Source organism: Coenobita brevimanus, chromosome 3 (genome assembly GCF_032717465.1).
Source record: "Coenobita brevimanus isolate Jiangsu-jjx chromosome 3, ASM3271746v2, whole genome shotgun sequence".
Taxonomy (NCBI): Eukaryota; Metazoa; Arthropoda; class Malacostraca; order Decapoda; family Coenobitidae; genus Coenobita; species Coenobita brevimanus.
Window position 1 is genome coordinate 9,003,941 of NC_136956.1, and position 23,356 is coordinate 9,027,296.

Consider the following 23,356-nt stretch of genomic DNA (forward strand, 5'->3'; position numbering starts at 1 on the left):
CAGCCTCTCTTTTCAGTCCCTTATCCCTGAGGTCTTCGGTCTGCCTCTCGCAGCGATACCACCAGCCCATCTCAGTCTACCCCCCCTCATCTCAGCACCAATACATTCAAGTCCCACCTTTCCTCACAACTCTCCAACCATAGTCCTAGGCCTCTTCCCCCCCCTCCCCCCAGGTCTCGTGTTCAATGACGCACTGCACATCCATCAAATCATTGTAATTTATGTATGTTTAAGCCTACGAATGTCCTTTTCCTCCACTGCCCAGGTCTCACTATACCACTTATTAGGAGCAGAATTGACTACAGCTTTCCCAATCATCGCCAGGTCTGTTCTCCCGAGCCATAGCGCAGTCTGGGTCCTCCCTCAACCCCTGGGCGCGCGGTGGTTCCTTCAGGCAAATGGCGGAGAGAATTGGACGTGACCTGAGCTGTCCTGACACCACCCACAGCCCCGCCCTCCTGACCTGCCTCCAGAAAGCCCCTGCACATGACCTGGCAGCTTACGTCCATGACATCAGGGTGATGAACGCTACTCTTGTTGCCACGAGGCGATTTTATCCAGCTTTTGGGCGATTTCAAGAGTTTTATTATGCACTGGCATGATGGATTCATTTGCCTCTTGTTTTTGTTTTACTATTTCTTTCTTGCACTTTTTGATCAATGTTCAGGGACACACAGTACTGCAAACCGTGCAAGGCCAAGAACAACATCAAGCCCCCTTTCCCTTTTTAAATTGTTGAATAGCTGAATGATATATAAAAGATTAATTGTACACGCACTACAGCGGAGTAGTCCACTACTGTACACGTTTAGTTGAGGGATAGGTTGCAACATTTATGTTAGTCTGGGATCAAAGAAGCTAAATTTGCCAGCAGTTCATGACGATACTTATAGAGATGACTGATGGCAGTGACATCAGTGATGGAAACAATGATGACAACAATGATGAAATGATGACCATAGCTACATCAGTGAGGATGATAGTAGCAAATGGTGATAATGATGAGGGTGATATGGAAGAAGAGGAGAAATGATGATGATGATGAGGAGGAGGAGAAGAATGATGATGATGATCATCATCACCATGAGGAGGAGGAGAAGGAGGAGGAAGAGGAGGAGAAATGATGATGATGATGATGATGATGATAATGATCATGATGATGAGGAGGAGGAGGAGAAGGAGGAGGAAGAGGTGGAGGAGAACGTTGCTAACATTTACCGCAACAGCAACGATAGTAATTGTATCAGTGACAGTACAAATAAGCGTTGTTTGTGTGTGTGTGTGTGTGTGTGTGTGTGTGTGTGTGTGTGCCCACATTTGAACCCCCTCGGATTTCGATGTGCCATACTTTAAAACTAAGTCTACTAAAACCAAGTCGGTTAATTTCCTTCTAAAACGGCTCCAAGCTCGTGCAGGGGGCGGAGCATCGGAGTGACGTCGACTGGCTCTGGCACGAAACACCAGCTCTGCTCTGCTCTGTTGACTCCTGGCTATGATGGAGGGTGGAAGTTCGCTCCACTACTCAGATCATGACTTTTTTTTTTTTTTTTTTTTTTTTTTTTCTGTTCGGTGAAGTGAGGGAAGGGACTGAAATGTGTGAGGGAAGATGTGGGGGTGTGATGGAAGGTGTAAGGGTGTGAGGGAAGCGCTTCTTCCCTTGCTTCGTTTTCCTTTGTTATAAATGTTTATTTTGAGTCTCCAGTTTTATAAAATTTCTGTCACTTAAGCCAACTAATGTCACACACAAGCCACGCCTCCCTGCGCCCTGATGGAAAGTGAACCGACTTGGTATCAGTAGACTTAGCGTTAAAAGACGCGGAACGACTAGCTGACAACGATGGTGTAAATTATACTGTAATTGCGTGCGGTCAGCTGTTCGCCAGTCACACGCATTTTCATGTCCAATTTTTCAACAGACATTGGGAACCCTCTACAGGTCATAGTGTTGGGTGGAATGAGCAGAAATTTCACATGGAGATGCCCGGTATGACAGAGCAGGTTCATGCTATGTTAAAATCGAGGGTGAAGACCGGGTTGTTAAGTGCTTGTCTCTACTATTGTCTCTGCTGTTAATGGTGATACTGTTGATGATGATTCTGCTGCTCCACCTTTACAGATGTTCGGGATAGACCCTGTTTTGATGGCGCCTCGGGTGGATGGGGTGTATTTGCCTGAGGAACCGGCTGTCCTTCTGAGGGACGGACGGCACCACCACGTACCCCTCATCACTGGCATCACGGCTCACGAAGGCGCCCTCAACACTGCTCGTTAGTAGTAGTAGTTGTTGTTGATGTTGTTGTTGTTGTAGGAGCAGGAGGAGGAGTTGCAGCCCCAGGTTCAACTGTATTGTCAACTCAATGGACCGCAGGCTCCTCTCATTTGTTTTCACCTGCATCTATGCAGTCATTTTGCGAATTTTTTTGCGTTTCACTGTTAAGCACAGGATGGGTTTAGGAAACAAAAGATTGCATTGCCAGGTTCGCCAGACGTTTCTCATCAATATAGTCGGAAAATAGTTCGATTTTCGAAATCTGAAAAAAAAAAATGGTGCTGGGGATGGCCACTGGGTCCGGACTATTTCTGAACTTACAGCCACGTAGGTGCCAAACAGGTAGTTGCTAAGCAACGGGTAGTTGCCTAGCAACCAAAACCTTACAGATACAACTAGGTCATAGGCTGGTCATTGTGTCCAGGTTTGGCCGGGATCGGTTACTTCTGAAGGGTAGTAGTGTCTGCCACAATTAAACAAAATAGTAAGAAAAAATACAGGAGAGAAAGAAAATGCGGCTAACAATAAGGGCAGCATGGAGCTGGCAAGTAATGCTAATTATTATATGATATTCAGGAAAGTGTGTGTGTGTGTGTGTGTGTGTGTGTGTGTGTGTGTGTGTGTGTGTGTGTGTGTGTGTGTGTGTGTGTGTGTGTGTGTGTGTGTGTGTGTGTGTGTGTGTGTGTCTGTGTGTGCGTGTGTGTGTGTGTGTGTGTGTGTGTGTGTGTGTGTGTGTCTGTGTGTGTGTGTGTGTCTGTGTGTGTGTGTGTCTGTGTGTGTGTGTGTGTCTGTGTGTGTGTTCTTACCTAATTGTTCTTACCTAATCGTATCTTCACAGGAATGAGTCATGCTCGTACTCTCCTATGTTTTGAGCCATTTCTATCATACATATCTTTAAATTTGTGAATTGTTTTGGCACACTATTTCATTCAGTAGTGCATTCCACTGATCTACTGCTCTATTTGGGAATCTGAATTTCCATACGTCTTTATCACCTGTTTATGTACAGTTTTCTTCAGTGCCCTCTTAATGTGGCTTCCCGGTCGATTATATACTCATTTACGTTTATTTTCTCTTCCTGTGGTGCATTTTTATAACAGAATCATGTCTCCTCTTTTCCTTCTCTCCTGTAATGTTGGTAAGTTTATTTTTTCTAGTCTTTCTTCATAGCTTAGGTCCCTTAAACTTGGTGCCCATCTTGTAGCGGCCCTTTGTACCTTTTCAGTCTTATCTATGTGGATTCCAGACTGCTGATGCATACCCCAGAGTTAGTCTGATGAATGATGTTATTATCTTTCTCAGCACATCTTCATTTACATATGTGAATGCTACCCTCATATTAGCAAACAGTGTGTAGCCTACATGTTCCTTACTACTTTCATTTATGTGGTCAGCGGGTGACAGTCTGTTATTGATAATCACTCCTAAATCCTTTTCTCTTTCTGTTGTGTGTAGGGTTGAACTTCCTAACGTATAGTCCCCGTCTGGTCTTTTTTCAATTTTACCAAATTTTATTATGTGACATTTGTCCACTTTGAATTCCATTTACCATCTATTGCTCCATTCATGAAGCTTATTTAATTCCTTTTCTAGTTCTATGCAAGAGTCTGTGTTGTAATTTCCCTTTGTATTTTTTCACCATCAGCAAACATAATTAGGTAGCTTCCATTTCCAATGTTACTCTCTGTGTCATTTATATATACTAAAAACATAATTGGTGCCAGCACCGAACCCTGTGGAATTCCACTTGTCACTTCTCTCCATGATGAGTAATTTCCCCTTAGCACAGTTCTCATTTCCCTTTTACTGAGAAAATCTTGCATCCAATCGTACAGATTACCTTAGATTCCTCCTTGATTGTACAGTTTCCATAAAAGTCTTGTGTGGTAACTTGTTAAATACCTTCTTGAATTCGAAAAATATGCTGTCAATCCAGCCATCTCCTTTCTTTCTTTCTTGTTTATTTCTGCAGCTCTAACACAATAACTTAACCCGAGACGTCCTGTCGACGTATGGGTACATTGCAACATTTTGCATTTGCCAGTCCTGTCGATGTACTGGTATGTTTTGCAATTGCAAGGTCCCTAATTTGCACAATTTTCAATTTTCGCTCGTGATTTTTCGTACGTATACACGGGACACCTTCATTTATTCCTCTACAAGATGCCAAGCAGGGACAATGCCTTACACCGCATAACCTCCCCCCCCCCGCATGCCATTGTCTCTGCAATTCACCAGTTACCAGTGACCTGGCCAATAAAGACATTCAGGGCCAGAGTGATTCCCCAATCGATGACAATGTGGAGGACAAAGTTTACATAGCATTAGAGGAAGAAACAGTCAGAAATGATGATCAGGTAATGTGGCAAAAGAAGGTCAGGAATGGTGATGAGTTAGTGAGTGAAACAATGCTTATAATGCCTATAATACTGTTTGAAAACCAATATACTCTCGTACTACATATAAATTCGTTCCAAATAAATAAATAAATACCATTTAGGAGTGGTGTGGAATAGTTATCCTCCCATTGAACTCGTTTTTTTTGCAGCCAGCCTGATAGAAAACCCTGTAAGGTAAGGAGGTACTCCTACCCGTTAAACCTCAGGTGAGCGATTTCTCTATGAATTTTCGATGTTTCTCACCAAAAGCGGAGGTTTTAGACAAGAAAAATTTTTCCAAAAATGGACGGGACTGGGGGATGTCGGAGTGCAAAAGTGGTCAGGACGTGACGGGTTAATAGGTTAGTAATACATGATTTTTCCTTTCTAAAACCAGGTTGTCATTCTGTTATCATATTTTATTTTTCCAGGTGATTTATCCAAATTCTTCGTATCACTTTTTCTAACATCTTGCTTACGACGCTGGTCAGTGATATTGGTCGGTAGAAGTGGAATTTGTGTATTTCCTTTCTTGAAATGGGGCACAATGTTTGCTTTCTTCCAAATATCAGGTAGTTTTCCTTGTCTTAAGGATTGAATATTAAATATAATGAACTGCTCAGCTCTTTTGCACAATCTTGTAATACCCAATAGGAAATTTCGTCATGGCCATTGGCTTTTCCAGTGTCTGATTTCCTCATCTCTTCCTCGACCTCGCGTTTCGTTATGTTTATTTGTTAATATGTCTGGGCATCAGTGGTGTGCAAGTTAATGAAAAACGTTAGCTTCGTTAGCCGTTAATCCATTAATCCGTCAAGTAGCTCCGTTAGAGTTAATCCGCTAATTCCGTCGTTAATTAACGGAAATTAACCGTTAAACCCTTAATCCGCTAGTTTTTAAAAAGTTAACTTGGCTAATCACTAATTTGATAGTCCGCTAATCTGCTACTTGCTAATTTTTGCTTTTTACATATGAAACTTGGGTTTCCTTTATAAAAGACACTTTTAAAACCAGAGAATTTTATTAATACCCCAAAATATTTAAAAAATAACAGTTCTCAGCCAGCCCAGAGTCATTGGCCACCTCGGCCTCACCGACATCACCCTCACTAGCCACAACAGTTTCCTGATTGTGCAGTCTGTCCTTGCCGACTTCAGTCTCACTTACAGAGGGACGAGACAAGGGGATAGAATCTTGCTATATACTTGACTGCGATGCCATCATTATGAGTCTATGATCACTCCACAGTCGAAAGTTCTGTTGGCTTAGAGTCACTGTGACACTATCAATTTCATGATGTAAATCTCTATCTATATACCTAGGCTGCTTCCCCCAAGGAAAGGGAGGTAGCCGAGACAGGACGACACACTCCCCATTTACTCATCCATTCAAACACATTCATTCGCATCTTAGCCCCAAAGGGGAGAACAGACAGATCCTCACCGCACCACACCGCACAAGTGTCAACTGCGCAATGCAATCAGTGACATCCGCAGCAGGGCCCGACAGCAGAGCTGGTTTACCCCTGCCACATCATAACAGACCCATCCCCTTACCCGCACCTGACCTGACTAGCTGATCAGATCAAATGCGGGAGAATATCCCCTCAGGGCTGTGTCATCACTTATTCATTCACAATTTCTCTCCATTTATTTCTGTCACGCACGCCACTCTTCCTTGCTCAACAGACATCCCTCTCGCATCCAGCGCTCTCTTCACACTGTCCATCCATCCTATTTGTCGTCTTCCTCTCAGCCTTACACATCTCACATCAGATCTAGTTATCTTTATGCCCAAACCATCGCAACACCCTCTGCTCAACTCTGCCAGCCATCTCCCGAACAATGAAATGAAGATTTAAAACACATCTGACCTAAAGCTACCTGTAACAGAAAATAAATAACGGTTTCACGGAAATCAATGGAAATTCTAACCGAAGTTAACAAAAAAAAAAAAAAACGGATTAACGCATTAATAAAATATAGCTCCGTTAATAATGGATTAACAATTAACACGTTAACCCTCTGTGTGCCAGACACCCTTAGACATAAAATGGCACGCCAGTGCCGGCCAATTTTCGATTTTTTTTTCTTTTTTTTTGGCTAAAATGATAGGTTGTGTTAGGAAGAATACTGCCACCGTATTCCCTGCGTGTCGTAAAAGGCGACTAAAAGGGGTGGGGTGAGGGGACTAGGGACCCCCTCCTCTGTTTTTTAGTTCCTAAAAAGAGACAGGCCAGAGAAAGGGATGGGGGATTGAGTTATCCCCGTACTCTCAAGATTGGGTCTATGAATGTGCTTGGATGTAGTACGATTGAGGCTAAAAGCGAGGAGATTGGGAGAATGTTTGTGAGAAGAAAGTTGGATGTGTTAGCTTTGAGTGAAACGAAGATGAAAGGGATGGGGGAGTCTATGTTTGGAAGAGTGAATGGAAGATTGTCAGGTGCTGATAGAGGAAGGGCAAGAGAAGGTGTGGCCTTGTTAGTGAGTCCGGAAGTACAGCAGTGTGTGGTTGAATGGAAGGAAGTGTCATCGAGACTGATGTGGGTGAAAGCAAAATTTTAATGCGAGTTGTGGGTGTTTGTGAGTGCATATGGGCCTGGTAGTGAAAGGGATGAAGAAGAGAGGGAGTCTTTCTGGAATGATGTTGATGAGTGTCTGCAGAGTTTTGGAGCAAATGTGACTATGGTAATGATGGGAGATCTGAATGCTAGAGTGGGAAATGTAGCAGTTGAAGGTGTAGTTGGTATGCATGGTATGTCAGGAAGAAATGAAAATGGGGAACGAAATGATAGGGATGTGTGTTGAGCGAGAGATGGTGATTGGAAATACGCTGTTCGAGAAGAAAGATATTTATAAGTATACATGGGTGAGACAGGAGGGTGGAATGGTTGTGGATAAAACATTGATGGACTATGTGGTTGTGTCCAGGAATGTAATAGGAAGATTGTTGGATGTGAGAGTTCTGAGAGGGGAGGGTGGAGGTATGTCTGACCAATACCTGGTGAAGGAAAAGTTAAGAGTAGGTAAGAGATGGGGTGAGAACTAGGAGGATTAGGTGTGGCAGAGAGGTTTTGAAAGTGAGTGAGTTGGATAAAAGAGAGAAAATGATAGACTATCAGGAGAAATTGAAAGATGAGTGGAACGCAGTGAAAGATCAGGAAAATGGCAGTGTGGAGGAGGAGTGGCAGTTGTTTAAGAATGCTCTGGTGGGGCATGCAGAAGAGGTGTGTGGTGTGAGACGTGTGGGTGGTGGTGTAAGAAAAGGAAGTGAATGATGGTGCGAGGAAGTAAGTATGGCTGTGGCAGAGAAGAGACGTGCATATGAAGTGTGGCTGCAGAGGAAGGATGAGGTGTCATATGGGTGGTATAAGGAAAAGAGGAATAGGGCGAGAAGGGCTATGCGTGATGCTAAAGTGGCAGCAGATGAAAGGTGGAGTAAGCGACTGACTGAGAATTTTCAACAGAATAAGAAAATGTTCTGGAAGGAGGTAAAAGGTTGTGAAAGGGAGAGTCTGGGAAGGAAGAGCGAGTAAAAGCAGAGGATGGAAGGATGTTAATTGAGATGGATGCAGTAAGGAAGAGATGGGCAGATTATTTTAAAAGATTGTTAAATGTAGAGGAGGAAAGGGTGGCTGAGATTGTGACGGATGGAAGGGTGCAAGGAATAAATGTGTTGGGAGAGTTGAATAATACTTTGATCACGAAGGAGGAAGTGGAGAAGGCAGTAAAGAAGATGAAAACAGGAAAAGCTGCAGATATGGATGGGTGTGCTGTGGAATGCCTGAAGGGTGGTGGAGTGACTATTGTTGACTTGTTAGTGAGATTGTTGAATGTGTGCTTTGTGAAAGGAATGGTGCCAATTGACTGGGCAAGTGCTTGTGTGGTCCCGTTGTATAAAGGCAAGGGTGATAAGTGTGACTGTACTATCTTTAGGGGTATAAGTCTGCTGAGTGTTGTAGGTAAGGTGTATGGTAGTGTTAATTATGAGAGTTAGAGAGGGTACAGATGGAGTGATTGGTGATGAGCAGTGTGGCTTTAGAAGAGGGAGGGGATGCATGGATCAGGTGTTCGCTGTGAGACAAGTGTGTGAAAAGTATTTAGCGAAAGGCAAGGATGTGTTTTGGGCATTCATCGATTTAGAGAAAGTGTATGATAGAACTGATAGGGAGGCTTTGTGGACTGTTTTAAGATTGTATGGACTTGATGGTAGGTTACTAAAAGGGGTGAAAAGTTTTTATGTAAATAGTAGAGCTTGTGTAAGAGTGGGAAATGCTGTGAGTGATTGGTTTCCCATGAGAGTGGGGCTGCGACAGGGATATGTAATGTCGCCTTGGTTGTTTAATATTTATATGGATGGTGTCGTAAGGGAGGTGAATGCAAGAGTGTTAGGTGCAAGTCTGAGTCTGTTGAATGTTGATGGTGGAGAGTGGAATCTGAAGCAGCTGCTGTTTGCAGATGATACTGCACTGGTGGCTGATTCAGAGGAGAGACTGAGACGGTTGGTTGAGGAGTTTGGAAGGATGTGTGAAAGGAGGAAATTGAAAGGAAATGAGAATAACAATACAGTGATGAAGTGTACGAGATTGGTAGATGGTAGGGGGATGAATATAGTTTTGAAGGGTGAGTTGCTTGAGGAGGTAGAGTGTTTTAAATATTTAGGGACACATGTTGCTGTGGATGGAAGAATAGATGCAGAAGTGAAGTTTAGAATGAATGAAGTAGGTAAGGTGCTGGGAGGAATGAAAAAAGTGTTTAGATGTCGTTCGCTTAGAATGGATGTAAAGAGAAGGCTGTATGAGAGTGTTGTGGTACTGACATGGAATATGGGTGTAGCAGAGAAGAAAAGTTTGAATGTAATGGAGATGAGGTGTCTGAGGAGTGACGCATGTGGATCGAGTGTGAAATGATGAAGTGCGAAGGAGAACTGGATTTGTTCAGGAGAAGCCTGGTAGAGTTGAGCAGAGGGTATTGCGATGGTTTGGGCATATGGAGAGAGTGGATAATAAGCGACTGGTGAAAAAGATAACTAGATCTGATGTGAGAGGTGTAAGGCTGAGAGGGAGACCACAAATAGGATGGATGGACAGTGTGAAGAGAGCGCTGGATGCGAGAGGGATGTCTGTTGAGCAAGGAAGAGTGGCTCTGCATGACAGAAATAAATGGAGAGAAATTGTGAATGAATAAATGATGACGCAGCCCTGAGGGGATATTTTCACGCATGTGGTCTGATCAGCTAGTCAGGTCACATGCAGGTAAGGGGATGGGTCTATTATGATGTGGCAGGAGTAAACCAGCTCTGCTCTCGGGCCCTGCTGCGGATGTCACTGATTGCACTGCGCGGTTGAATCTTGAGCAGTGTGATGTGGTGAGGATCTGTCCCTTATCCCCTTTGGGGCTAAGATGCGAATGAATGTTTGAATGGATGAGTAAATGGGGAGTGTGTCGTCCTGTCTCGGCTACCTCCCTTTCCGTGGGGGAAGCAGCCTAGGTATATAGATAGATAGATAAAATGATAGATTTTGACGTGAAAAACAAAAAAAAAAAATATGACCATTAAAAGACTCACCGGAGGCTAGAAGTGAGTTTTCTGGAAGTCCCCGGTCCACCACTCAGGTGTGGTTTCCCAGGAACTACAGTGAAGGTGAGAGAAAACCTCGTTTTCTATGAAGGTAAACTCAGGTATTCTAGCCAACGTTACTCTCGGAAGGTCTAGGAATTTTTTTTTTTACACTTTTCAGTTCACTTCATATGCATACTTTTTTTATCACTTGATCTCATACAGAAAACATCTTTTTTTCCCATATAAATCACTTAGTACTGCAACACCTGTCACGAATCTCTCACTGTGCATCCTTCGTCTTACATTTACGGTAACTTATGTACAATTTTACTTCACTATGTACTGCACTTACACTTATGGTAAATTATTTACAACATGCCTTCAGTATGCACAGACACTGTAAGAGTATTTCTGAGTGTCTCACTGTGATTACATCGTCTTACACTTATGATAACATTACTTCATCACCTCCCTCATCCAAGGGCCGTGGGGAAGCATGGGGAAGTGTAGGGAAGGAGGAAATGTCACACTGGAGGTGCTGGGAAGTGTGGGGGATAGGGGAACACCTTCCCTGGATGTGCTGGGAAATGTAGCAAAAGGAGGAACACTGTCACGAGATGTACTGGGTGTGGGGAATTGGGGAACACTTCCTGTGGATGTGCTGAGCGCGGGGAATGGGGGATCACTTTGTCCCGAGGTGCTAGGGCGGGCTGGGTCACGTGGGTCTGAGGGATAGCACGGGCGAGATGACTCACCCACGTCCCCAGACAGTGGAATATTCCCAAATCTCCTTCTCTTCCTCCTAACACTTCCAACCCAACGTGGGGAAATTCTCTGCTTCCCCAGCCACCTAGGAATACTAGAAGCCTCACCTTCCTCCTCTGAATCCTTCTCTTCGTCACTAGGGCTAGGCGATGACGTGCTGATGGCCTCATCCCTCGGGTACTAACATACCCATCATACCTGGATTTCCTTGGTGTGGGTATTTCCTCCTCACTAGTACTTTCATCTTCTGGTTGCACATAATCCTTATCGTGCATGTCGTCGCAAATGTCGCTTTCACCAGTGTAGGGTACTTCAGGAGCTCCTGAATCTCCTTGTCAGAGAGACCACGACGAGACATGACTGTACAGTATGAGTGTTACAAGAAGTGTGAGGCTGAGAGAGGGCAATGACTCAGCATGTGGGTGTATAGGCCTGAGCGCCTGAGGCAAGGTGGTGGAAGAGTTGACGTACATCATCACCAATTTTTGCGCTCCTAGTTTGAAAATTGCGCTCTCCATGATTTTTGGAAAAAAATGATGTTTTAAAATGGCACTGGCACTGAGCGTGCAGTTGCATAACGCCATTTTAAAATGACACTGGCACGGGGCGGGTTAATGCCCATCACTGCTGGGTATGCTTGTTTGTTTTCTTCTCTCACAAATCTACTTTCTTTAGTAAGAACTGACAGGAAATTAGTTTATTACTTCACAAATATCTTTTTCATTGATGCAGAATTTCTCCTTATATATGATGGATTGTATTTTAACTTTTGTTTTGCTTAATATGTAGCTATAAAACAACTTTGGTTGATGAGTACTTTTATTTATAATGTCTTCCTCAAACTGCATTTGAGCTTCTATCCTTATCTTTGTATGATCATTTCTTGCCCACTTGTAGTTGTTATATGCTCTCTCACTTTTATGTCATCTGTATCTGATCCATAGCAAATCTTTTTTCTCTTTTGGATTTTTACAATCAGTATTAAACCAGTTCTTAATCCTCATTTCTGTGTCTTTGTACAATGGGACAATTATGGACTCCTGTCTCATTAAATTTCTTTTTTCCATGTCTTTGTGCATTGGGACGTAATTATGGATGCCTGTTTCGTTAAATTCACAGATCCTTTTTTATATATAACATTTAAATTTTGTCATCTTGGCTCCTTTTCCCAATCTATATCCTCAGTGTACTTCTTTAGATCATTATAGCTGCCCTTTTTATAGTTTAGACCCTTTTTGTAATTCCCATTACCTCTAACTATATCTTATGTTATCCTGAAATTGTAATCTAGTACTTCATGTTCACTTTTGCCGAATGGGGGGAGACAGATTATGAGATCTAATAATGAGGGGTCTTCTGGTCCTCATTTTCCTGTGTTCTTCACATGTTGTGTTAGAAAAAAAAATCCTGTATAAGATCCAAGAGCTTTTGATCTCAACAACTTTCATGACTTTTTACATCTAGAGTATTTTAGTGTATATTTGTGTTAAAATCTTCCATTACGGTAGTGTAATTTTTTCAGATTTTTCTTCCATTCTCTTCTGCCATGTCTTCATATTCACCTCTATCCCATGTGTTTGTCTTGGGTGGCATATATATAGATTTGCCATAATTAATATCCCCTCTGATGTACTAATCTCTACTGTAACTAATTCTGCTTGTGAGGGTATGTCTGTTTCTATCTTTTTTACTTGGAGTCTTTTCTCTGTTTTTATCATAATTCCTTCGTTTTCTAAATTTATCTCTTCGCCAAGTATTGTATTCATTCAAATTTAAAGAGTCGTTTGATATCCTTTGGGTTAATTCTGTTACTGTTAGACTAATAATATGAGGCTGATCTTCTGTGATATAGTCTTTTATCTCTAATAATTTGTATACCATTCCACCTACATTTGAGTACATCAACTTAGCCGTATTGCTCACATATTTGACATTGGTTGAGTCTACTATCTTGCTTTTTATTTAATCCCTGCTGTTTGTGTCATTTTTTACTTGTAATCCTACTACTTAAAAAAAAAAAATTGCTTCTCTCTTCATCTGATTCTTCATCATTCTTTCTTTTTGCTTCCTCTCTCTTTTCCATTAGTAGTCCCCATTCCTCCTGAGTTAGGCACCATTTTATCTACACTTCTTTGTACTTCTTTGATTCTATATGTTTGTTTGCATTTTTTAATACGTCTTCTACAGTGTTCACGCTTTGGAAGGTTACTTTCAGTAGTCTTAACTTGTTTCTCTCATATTTCGTAATCTCTTTAATTCCACTACATCTTTCTCACAGATTTCCTAGGATACTGCTTTCAATGTGTTCATTATATTTATCATCTTATCTCTGGTTGTTCTATTCTTTTATTTCTTCTTCAACTTTACCAGCGATAACTATAGATTTGTTAATCCCAGCTGTTTCCTTTATCAGCCTTGGGTTCTTCCTTATGATGTCTTTCACCTCTCTTGTCATGTTTTTTGCTTCAGCTTCGTTTTTTTAGATCTTGACTTGTTTTGGCTACTTCTGCCCATGTGTTTTGTACTTCCTCTGTGCAATATCACATCATTTCATTTGCCTGAGTTATTTTCTCATCAGTTTCTACTTAGTTCTGTCAGATTACCCGCTTGTCTAATTATGTCTTTACCATTACTGTACTTCAAAACTCTCTCATGGTTGGCTATTGTACTTCCCATTTCGCTCATTTGCTTCCTAAGAATGTCTACCTCAGCTTGTAGCTCACCTATTGTTGCATCTATTCTGATTAATTCCTTTACCAGTTCGTCATGTTTTTCTTTTTGTTACTACAGTCCCTTCTTTATTTCATCCAATTCCAGTTTGAAAGTCTCCTCCAGTTTATTTACTTTCTCTGCTAATCTATTAAATGTAACCAGTTCCACCAGGTCTGTGTAGTCATAATTTAATTCTTTTACTGTTTCCCTTCCTCTTACCTTGTTGCATTTCTTGAAAGTACACCGTCTAATAGAAATATACTTTTTACTTACAGTTTAGCATCTCCGTTGTCAGTGCTGGAATTTACCCAGCGCTCGTCTGTTCACCTGACGCAGCGCCTGTCATCTGCTAAAGCCGTAAATTCCTTTAGAGTTCTGATTATTTGATATGCTTTCTTTGGACACCATTTTTTCGCTTCTACTTGATCTTCAGTCGTCTGTAATTTAGTACCGAGCTTGGCTCATTTTCAGATATAATTAGGTATTCTGCAGCTGAGCCGAGTGCAGAGCGCGGTGACACACGTCTGCTCTGTCATGTAGTTCACTAGTGTGTGTGTGTGTGTGTGTGTGTGTTAAGTGCCTAGAAACAGCCAACATCATCGAAGCTTAACATTTTCTAAGATGATTAAAAAGCCTTTCCAGTGCCATCCTTTCTACTAAATTCTTGGTACTGTGATGTGACTATTTTGCTTATGGAGACCTCTTGGTTAAAAGGAGCTCAGCTAATTTCAAATAAACTTGACCCAGATTTCTGTTCTTTTTGCAGTTTATATCACGTACCACAGTAGCAGAATGAATTAATTCCAGACTCTACATCTACGCTATAACAGTTATTCGTGACTAACATCAGTGTTAATCTATTGTTACAACTCAAAATCCAAGATGGAGACAATAATTTGAGGTCATATTAGAGTGAAAAAAATATACAAACATTCTTCCCTAATCTTTTCAGAAGTTTTTTTTTCCTTCAGAAGATGAATGGAGGAAGAAAAAAAAACAAATAAAAAAAAAGTCATGCACCAAAATACAGTTGTCCCCCATTCATTTAAAAAATCTGTAACTGTTGTAGGTTGAAGTTTAGGGGGGGGGGGGAGGAACTAAACAGGGGATGCGAGTTCCAAAGAGAAGCAGCCCTGGGAATAAATGATTTATCATAATCGTGTGGTGGTGACATAAAAAATACACTAAAATTGACAACATTTAGAAGAAAGTGTTGACCTTCCCCAGAGATAACACTGAAAACATCTAGAAGAAAGTGTTGTCCCTCCCCTGAAATAATATTATAATCGAGTGATGTATTAAGGAATACATTGAAGATTGACAGCACTTAGGAGAAAGTGTTGGCCCTACCCAGAGATAACATTGACAACATCTAGGAGAAAGTGTTGTCCCTCCTCAGGGATAACACTGACAACATCTGGGAGAAAGTGTTGACCCTCCCCAGAGATAACATTATAATCTAGTGTTGTCATAAAGAATACACCGACATTGACAACATTTAGAAGAAAGTGTCGACCCTCCCCAGAGATGTCTGCCAACGCGTCCATGGCCCAGCTACTGACGAAGAGGGAGATTCAGGAGGTGTCGCTGGAGCTGCAGGATGAGACGGATCCCTTCACCCTCGCCACTAGGATCTTCTCACACTACCTTGGGGGACGCCACTTTGGAGAGGATCGCCTGGATGAATTGACAGAGGTAAGGGAGTGGACTGCTTACCTTAGTTTGATGTAGTGTTTCTTAGTATTTCTTACTGAATTCAATATTCTTTCTTATACTGTCTGTTGTTACGGGTGTAGATTGTGTTTTAAGATATTGCTCAATCTTACTTATGGTCCTGCATGTTGTTACTGTTAGTATTATAAGAAGTGGCAGTAGTAGTAGTAGTAGCTTCAGTAGTGTTGTTATTATTATTATTATTATTATTACATTGCATTATTATTATTATTATTATTATTATTATTATTATTATTATATTGCATTATTATTATTATTATTATTATTATATTGAGGTATTATTATTATTATTATTATTATTATTATTATATTGAGGTATTATTATTATTATTATTATTATTATTATTATTATTATTATTGTGGAGGAAATCTAGGAGTTTTGACCTAAAGGCTCCGTCAGGAAAAAAAAAAAAAAACTAAGAAAATGGGGTATGAAAAAAAGACAAAATAGAAATGACTAACTGCTTACACTAGACTTAGACTGAGGCATCCGTCTATAGATAGATAGATAGATAGCTTACGATAGATCATTCCTCATGTGGTCTAGCCGATAAGAATTAAATTAGAGCCCCCGTTCAAAATCCTAAAGTACCTCATTTTCTACTACAGAGATAGGGGCGTTCATTCTACAGTTGATTTCTGCAGATGCAGAAACGGTCGAAAAATAACGTGGCGTCTTACGGTACTGCATATTGTTGCTACTAGTAGTAGTAGTAGTGGTAGTAGATTAGTAGTAGTAGTAGTGGTAGTAGTAGTAGTAGTTATAGTTGTAGTAGGATTTTTAAGTAGTAATAATAATAATCGTCATCATTATCATCATCATTATCATCATCATTATCATCATCATCATAATCATCATCATAATCATCATCATCATTATCATCATCATTATCATCATCATCATCATCATCATCATTATCCGGACCTCCTTTCCAACTCTAGGACAGGGCGAGGCGTAGCAATGTCCAGACAGCCCAAATTTGTGCAATCTAATCGGCCACGCTTCCATTCACTTATCATTCAAGCCCTCGGAATCCTGGCTCTATCAGATACATCAAAAACATTCGCCACGTTTTGCAGCATCACATAAAAGTGTCTGATAGAGTCAATCTGGATGCTGCCAGGCTAAAAAGGGATCCCAAATCCCTGATCATGCACTACTCCTCACTACATTCATCCAGCCAGCTCGATTTCTTGTCAGTTCCGGAGCCTTACCGCTTCCAAACCTCTCTTCTTCACACACTCATCCACCATATCTCTCCATCTTCTCCTTGGCTTACTTCGCCTCCTTCCTCTTTAAATTCACTCAGATATACCTTTTTCACCACTCCATGGGCCAGTGTACTGAGTGGTCCTGCCATCTGGTTGGAGTCCGTGAACTTCTCCCAGAAAAATGTTCTGCGGGTTTCAAAGATAAATATTTTTATGTGCTTTCATGTAGTTTCCTGAAACCACAAAATTTTCAAATGCCTTTGACAATCATGCTATTGGTGTGTAAGTGGCATTAGAAGAGAGAGAGAGAAAAAAAAGAAAACTCATAAAACAGGAACCATCATCTCCATGGAATCAACTTCTACATACATTTTACTATTCAGTAAACATCCCATTTAATTGGTGTAAGACTATAACGTGGCAAATATTTGGAGAAATGCTTTGATGCACAAATTTTGTCATATTTTAAAATTTGCTGCCAGAGCAATGTATGACATGTTTTCCTGGTTGCTCTCCACTCAACACCTCTTCCGCATCGCGCCTGCCGCAGCCTACGACATTTGGCGTCGATCTTTGATGGAAACCTGGCCCGTCCTTTCACTTGTTTCATGAATGGGGGCTGGTCTGCGTTAAAAGCCGAATTTGATTTGCAGTCAGCCACAGCGCTAACTGTTCTTATTGTCAATGTCACGCAACCAAGTCATCCCATCACTGATGCACCGCGCCAGTCTCGTATTTGTTTACAGTCGTACGTGTGACAGAGCCGAGTACCGAATGGAAATGTCGCATGGCGAATTTATCCATATCTTGCATCATTATTTTTAAGAAATCGAAATTCTTTTACGTACATTCGAATTATTTACCATCTTTATATATGCATGAAGGCAATGTTTCCACAAAACACATCCATAGAATGCACCTGATAGGAGTACAACATACTTTTGAATACTATTTTTTTCCCAAATCACCTTTATAAGGCCATGAATACTGTAGAAACCTTAGTTTTGTTGGTGTAAACTTAATGTTCAACATAACAACACTCAGTTTTAGCTGGCTTTGGGTAGAATAACATCAAATATTGGTAGCTGTAACCCTCACATCCACAGAACTCGTATCTGGGAGAAGTTCACAGACTCCCACCAGATGGCAGGGCCACTCACTGCAATGAACCATTGTTATTCATTCTCTCCACATAACCATATCATTTCAGTACACTCTCATCGATTCTGGTATCCACCGACTTCCTCACACCACATCTTTCACGAATCACATTATTTCGTATGCTATCCACCCTCTGTACTCCACATACATTCCTCAGTAGTCTCATCCCCACTGCTCTTGCTCTTGACTTTTCATTTTCATGCCACACCATAGTCTCACATCCGGATGTTAAAGTTGGCACTAACACTCCTTCATGTAAGCCTCGTGCAGCTGCAACATTCAAGCCTCTGTTTCATATCAAGGCCTTCATTGCACCAGGTAGTTTTCTACCTTGTGTCACTCTACTTTCAACTTCTTTTGCACATTTTCCACTCTTTTCATTCACTGTACCCAGGTATTTGAACTCTCTCCTCAATTCCACTCTCTCTCCATTCACTGTAACATCGCACTGCGAGTCACCTTCTCTCTCTCTCTCAATAACCATCACTTTACTCTTTTCTACATTTACTCTCAAGGCACGACGCTCACAGACATCAGCAAAACACTGCACTAGCCTACCAAGTTCTTGTCCGGTATTTGCAAGCATTACTGCATCATCAGCCTACAACAAATTTGAAATATTCCATTCATCTCCATTCATTACTAACGCCACTGCTCTCTCCACTACTCGTGTATTTACTTCTCTCATCACCCCATCCATGTATATACTGAACAACCATGAGGACATCACACAACCTTGTTGCACGCCCACACCCATCATAAACCATTCACTTAGATGCCCATTAACCCTTACACATGATTCACTACCATCATAAAAACCCATGACGGTATCTAGCAGCTTACCATCTACATTGTACATGAGCAAAACTTTCCACAATTCTTCTCTGTCCACTTTGTCGTATGCTTTTTCCAGATCCATGAGTGCCACAAACACCTTATGGTCCTTCTCACAAGCCTTCTCTGCTGTCTGTCTCACTGCCAATATTTGATCCGCATATACTCTGCCACTCCTAAATCCACCATGTTCATCACTCACTAGAAATTCTGATATCTCTCCGACTTTATAATACTGTAATTCTTCCATATACCTTCATATACTTTCCCTACCACACTCAGTAAACTTATGGCACGATAATTCTTGCACTGATCACAGCCTTTTTCCATGCTGCTGGCACCGTTTCACTCTTCCATGCCTTCTTGCTTGTCTCCAACAAGCACTTCATTCCGCTTGCTCCACAACACTTAATCATCTCCGTATACACCTCATCAACCCCAGATGCTTTCCCATTTCTCAGCCGCTTCACAGCACTCTTCACCTGTGCAAGTGTCACGTCTTCTGGCACTGCATTCCTTCTCTCCACACCCCCAAAACCAATCATGTTTACGGCCGCTCTGCTCTCTCTATTCCCACTCATCAGGCTTTCAAAATATTCTTTCCATCTGGTCCTTACTTCATCCCCATGGGTTAATAATCTACCGCCTACATCCTTCACACCATCACATTTCTTTCCACTTTTACATTTCCGCACCTCTGTCCAGAATAACTTCCTTTTTTCAGAGTAGTTTGCATTCATTTTTCTTCATAGATCATCATTTACCTCCTCCCTTTTCCTCTTCACTAGTCTCTTTACGTGCTTCTTGCTCTCAATATATTCAGTTCTTATTTCAACTGAACCACTGTCCTGTAACCATTTTAGCCACTTCTTCCTCTTTTCCTCCACCACTCTCTTAACCTCATCGTCCCACTATACCGTACCTTTCTTCTTTGTTGTTACTCTTGCCACACCACACACCGCTTTAGCATTCCTAACTAAGCAATCCCTATGTGCATTCCATAGGCTGTCCAGATCCATTTCATTTCAATTCATTGATTCTAACTCCTCCTCTACTTTGGTCCTGTAATCATCTGCCATTTCTTTGATCCTCAGCTTCTCAACTTTCAGTCTTTCTCCCTGACTGCTGCTGCTCTCTCTTGATCCACCTCACTCCTCTCACTTTGATCTTGCGTACCACAATCATATGACCTGACACACCTCCACGTTGTCCTCTTACGGCTCTCGTATCAGCAACCATTCCCAGCATCGACCTCTCTATGAGCACACAATAAATCAGGCTCCTTTGAACACGATCCCCATCCCTATAAACCATGTATTTTTATGTGCAACATTGTGTTTGAGATAAGAGTTACAAATGCACAACCTCCTTTCCTGACATATATCCTTTAGTCACTTCCCATTATCATTTTCTGATGGTACTCCATTGCAATCCATTATGTTATCCTCAGGACCAGTGCCTACTCTTCCATTCATATCACCCATTACGATCATTCTGGAGCTCCTGGGCATTTCTCCCACTGCTACATCCAGCTTATCCCAATACCTGTCTTTCTCTCACTTCTGTCCTGACACGGTGCATACACTACAATGACCGCCACTTTCACCCTCTGAAACTTTAACATGACATACATGTATCTCGTGCTGATACATTTGTAGTCTCATTCCACTCTGTCACACCTCATTCATCCACAAAGAAACTCCTTCCTTATAATTATGAAAATAATGTTACGTCCCCAAACTGGCACAGGCTCCAACAGCAGTTGTTCGGTACAGGAAGGACGTTGCCAGGTGAGATGTTCGTCCTACGGTCAGCCTTTCAATGTAGAGCACACAAGTTCAGCTGAGGTGGAAATAAACACTGGCCTCTTAGAGTTCACTTTCTTTATTTTCCAAATAATTCCACTTAATGCTTTCCATCTTCACCTTACTAGTCTCACAAACACTAGAGCTATACAAACTTTAATAACTGCAATTACACTTCATGCTTGACAACATTTCACTGTTATCACAAGTACCGAAAATATACAAATTCACTGCACTAACACTTAATGCTTGCCAACAACACTTCACTATTTCCACAAGCACTGCACTGACACACAGCTACACTCAAACTGAATTGAAAATCATTTGAACTCGAAATAATCTCTTCTCCATCCTTATATAAGCTTGCATTGTTCGAGAATGATCTACTCCACAGTCGTGGTGTATTCTAGAGAGAGAGAGCACAGTTACCAACTCGGTAATAACCAAAACAGGGAAGAGTTTGCTTACATAACACTAAATTATTTACCATACAAACTTAAACTGAATTACACAATTTTACAAGCAATCAATTAAAACCTTATAGAAAGAGCAGAAAAATTAATGCATAAATTATAAAATAACTACTCACAAACAGCAGGCAACCTGGCAACTCTGACTCGTACCAGAACCTATGGTAAACTTCGGGAAACATCGAGAAACATCTCGGCTACCTAACTGGCAAATCTCGCTTCTTAGCACTACCCCCACCCTAGATCTTTGTCGTCCCAACAAAACTACACAGTCTATACAAACATAAACCTTAATCCTAATGACACATCTAACTTATCAGGTCTTCTTCTATGCCACTTCCGTCGACGTCCTTGCTCCTCCACACAGTCCACTCCTCCTGGAAGGTCTTGGTCCTCTTCCTGACTCACTTCTTCTCTTGGGAAAGGGTCACCATCCTCTTGCACTTCAGCTCCTTGGTCCTCTTCAACATCCTCGACTGCTGGAGAGCACGATGCCTTGGAGATGCCTCAGCTGTACTGTTCTGTCCCGTGGTATTGCCACAGACTATTCATGTGTATCACTTTTGGACAAGACTTCCTGCCTCCCCGAATCCAATACGTTACATCTAATAGGCGATCCAACACAGTGTAAGGCCCGTCCCATGGGCTTTGCAGCTTCAGTGACTGTCCCTGCTTTCGCTGAGGATTGTATAACCAAACTTGGACACCATCCTTGAAGTTCACCTCACTTGCCTTGGCATCATACTTGCAATTCATCACCTCCACTGAAAACTGAAGGGCTCCTCTCACTTGATGATGTACCTCAGCCAGCCTTTCCTGAGGATTCTTCACATAGCTGGAGATGTCTGTAGGCAGCTCTTCACCAGGTGGTTTTCCCACTAACAAGTCAAGAGGTAAGTGTTAACTCAAGGCCCAACAACAGCTTTGCATGTGTGTAGCTGGTAGACTCATGGGATGCAGAATGATATGCCATCAACAACGCAGGTAATTTCTGGTCCCATTCTGTTTGTCCTTCTATGCAGTACTTGGCCAGTTCTTGTCCCAAGGTCCAATTGAATTTCTCCATCATCCCACCTGACTGTGGCCTTAGTGGGGTCGTCCTGGTCTTCTTGATCCCTAATAACTTGCAGCATTCATGGAACACAGCAGACTCAAAGTTTCTACCCTGTTCTGAATATAGCTCTTGTGGCATCCCAAAATGACAGAAAACCTGGTCAACCAAAACCCGAGCAACAGTCGCAGCCTCTTGATCGGGGATGGAATAGGCTTCTGGCACATTGTGAAGTAGTCCAAGGCACCACATGTATACCAGTTTCCTCTTTCAGTTAGTGGCAGAGGTCCAACAATGTCCACCGTGACTCCATCGGTGCACCCACTTGGTACAACTGAAGTGGGGTGCAACCATGTTTCTTTGGTCCTTTCTTGGCACAGCATACATCTCAGGCTCGACACGACTCTTCAACATCCTGACGCATTCCAATCCAGTAGAACCTCTGTCACAGCCAGCTTAGAGTTTTCTTCACTCTCAGGTGCCCACTAATGATCTGGTTATGGGACTCATCGAAGATCTCAGACCTCATCTTCTTCAGAAGCACCAGTTGCCAATACTTGCTGAGGCTATCGGCTGTCTCCCACTGATGCTCCAATAGTCTGTTGTTCAAATGAAGGTCTTACTGACTTTAGCAACTCTTGATCGTAGGGCTTAACCTGGAAATATCTTCCCATGATGGTTGCACTGTACTCCATTGCAGCCACTCTAGCACTGGTTGTAAATCTGCATCCTCCATCTGCTTCCTTTTCAGGTCTTCATCTGACGCTGGCCCTATCACTGCAATACAGCTGCATTTCTTACTATTATCTTCCTTTTTACTACACTGCCAGCACTCTGGATCACAAGGCCAACGACTAAGGCTGTCAGCATTGCCATGTACCCCCTCAGGATGGTGCTGCACCTCATGATTTTGCTGGCCTAGCTTCCTGAGCCAGCGTGCCAGTTGTCCTTCTAGATTCTTTAGTGTTTTCAGCCACTTGAGTGCTGCATGGTCTGTCCTGATGATGAAGTACGACCCATACAAGTAGGGATAGAAGAAAACAAGGCTGTTCATTACTGCCAAGAGCTCCTTATGGGTCACACAATAGTTCTGCTCTGGTGGGGCGAGTTTCGTGCTGTAATATGCCACCACATACTCCTTGTCATCCTTCTTCTGTGACAGGACTCCACCAATACTATGGTCACTTGTGTCACAGTCCAAGATAAATAGCTGATTCTGGTCTGCATACGGCAATACTGGAGAGCTTGCCAATGCATACTTGAGTTCGTCGAAGGCTGTCTGAGTCTCTGTTGTCCATGCAAACGTCTGCCTTTTCCCCAACAGCTTATAAAGAGGTGCAGCTATCATTGCAAAGTCTTTAACAAAACTCTGATAGTAGGTGCACAAGCCCAGAAAACTCTGT

At 42.0% G+C, this 23,356-nt stretch overlaps 1 protein-coding gene across 1 annotated transcript in view; it reads left to right on the forward strand.

Moving 5' to 3' along the window:
• The window catches only part of LOC145393020 (juvenile hormone esterase-like), a 34,552-nt gene extending 12,362 nt beyond the window's left edge, over positions 1-22,190 (forward strand). The window contains exons 5-8 of the mRNA XM_080267347.1: positions 325-518; positions 2,117-2,267; positions 15,212-15,381; positions 22,083-22,190. Coding sequence (XP_080123473.1) covers positions 325-518; positions 2,117-2,267; positions 15,212-15,381; positions 22,083-22,190 — 623 coding nt within the window. The remainder of the gene's footprint in view (positions 1-324; positions 519-2,116; positions 2,268-15,211; positions 15,382-22,082) is intronic.
• The last annotated feature ends 1,166 nt before the right edge of the window (positions 22,191-23,356 follow it).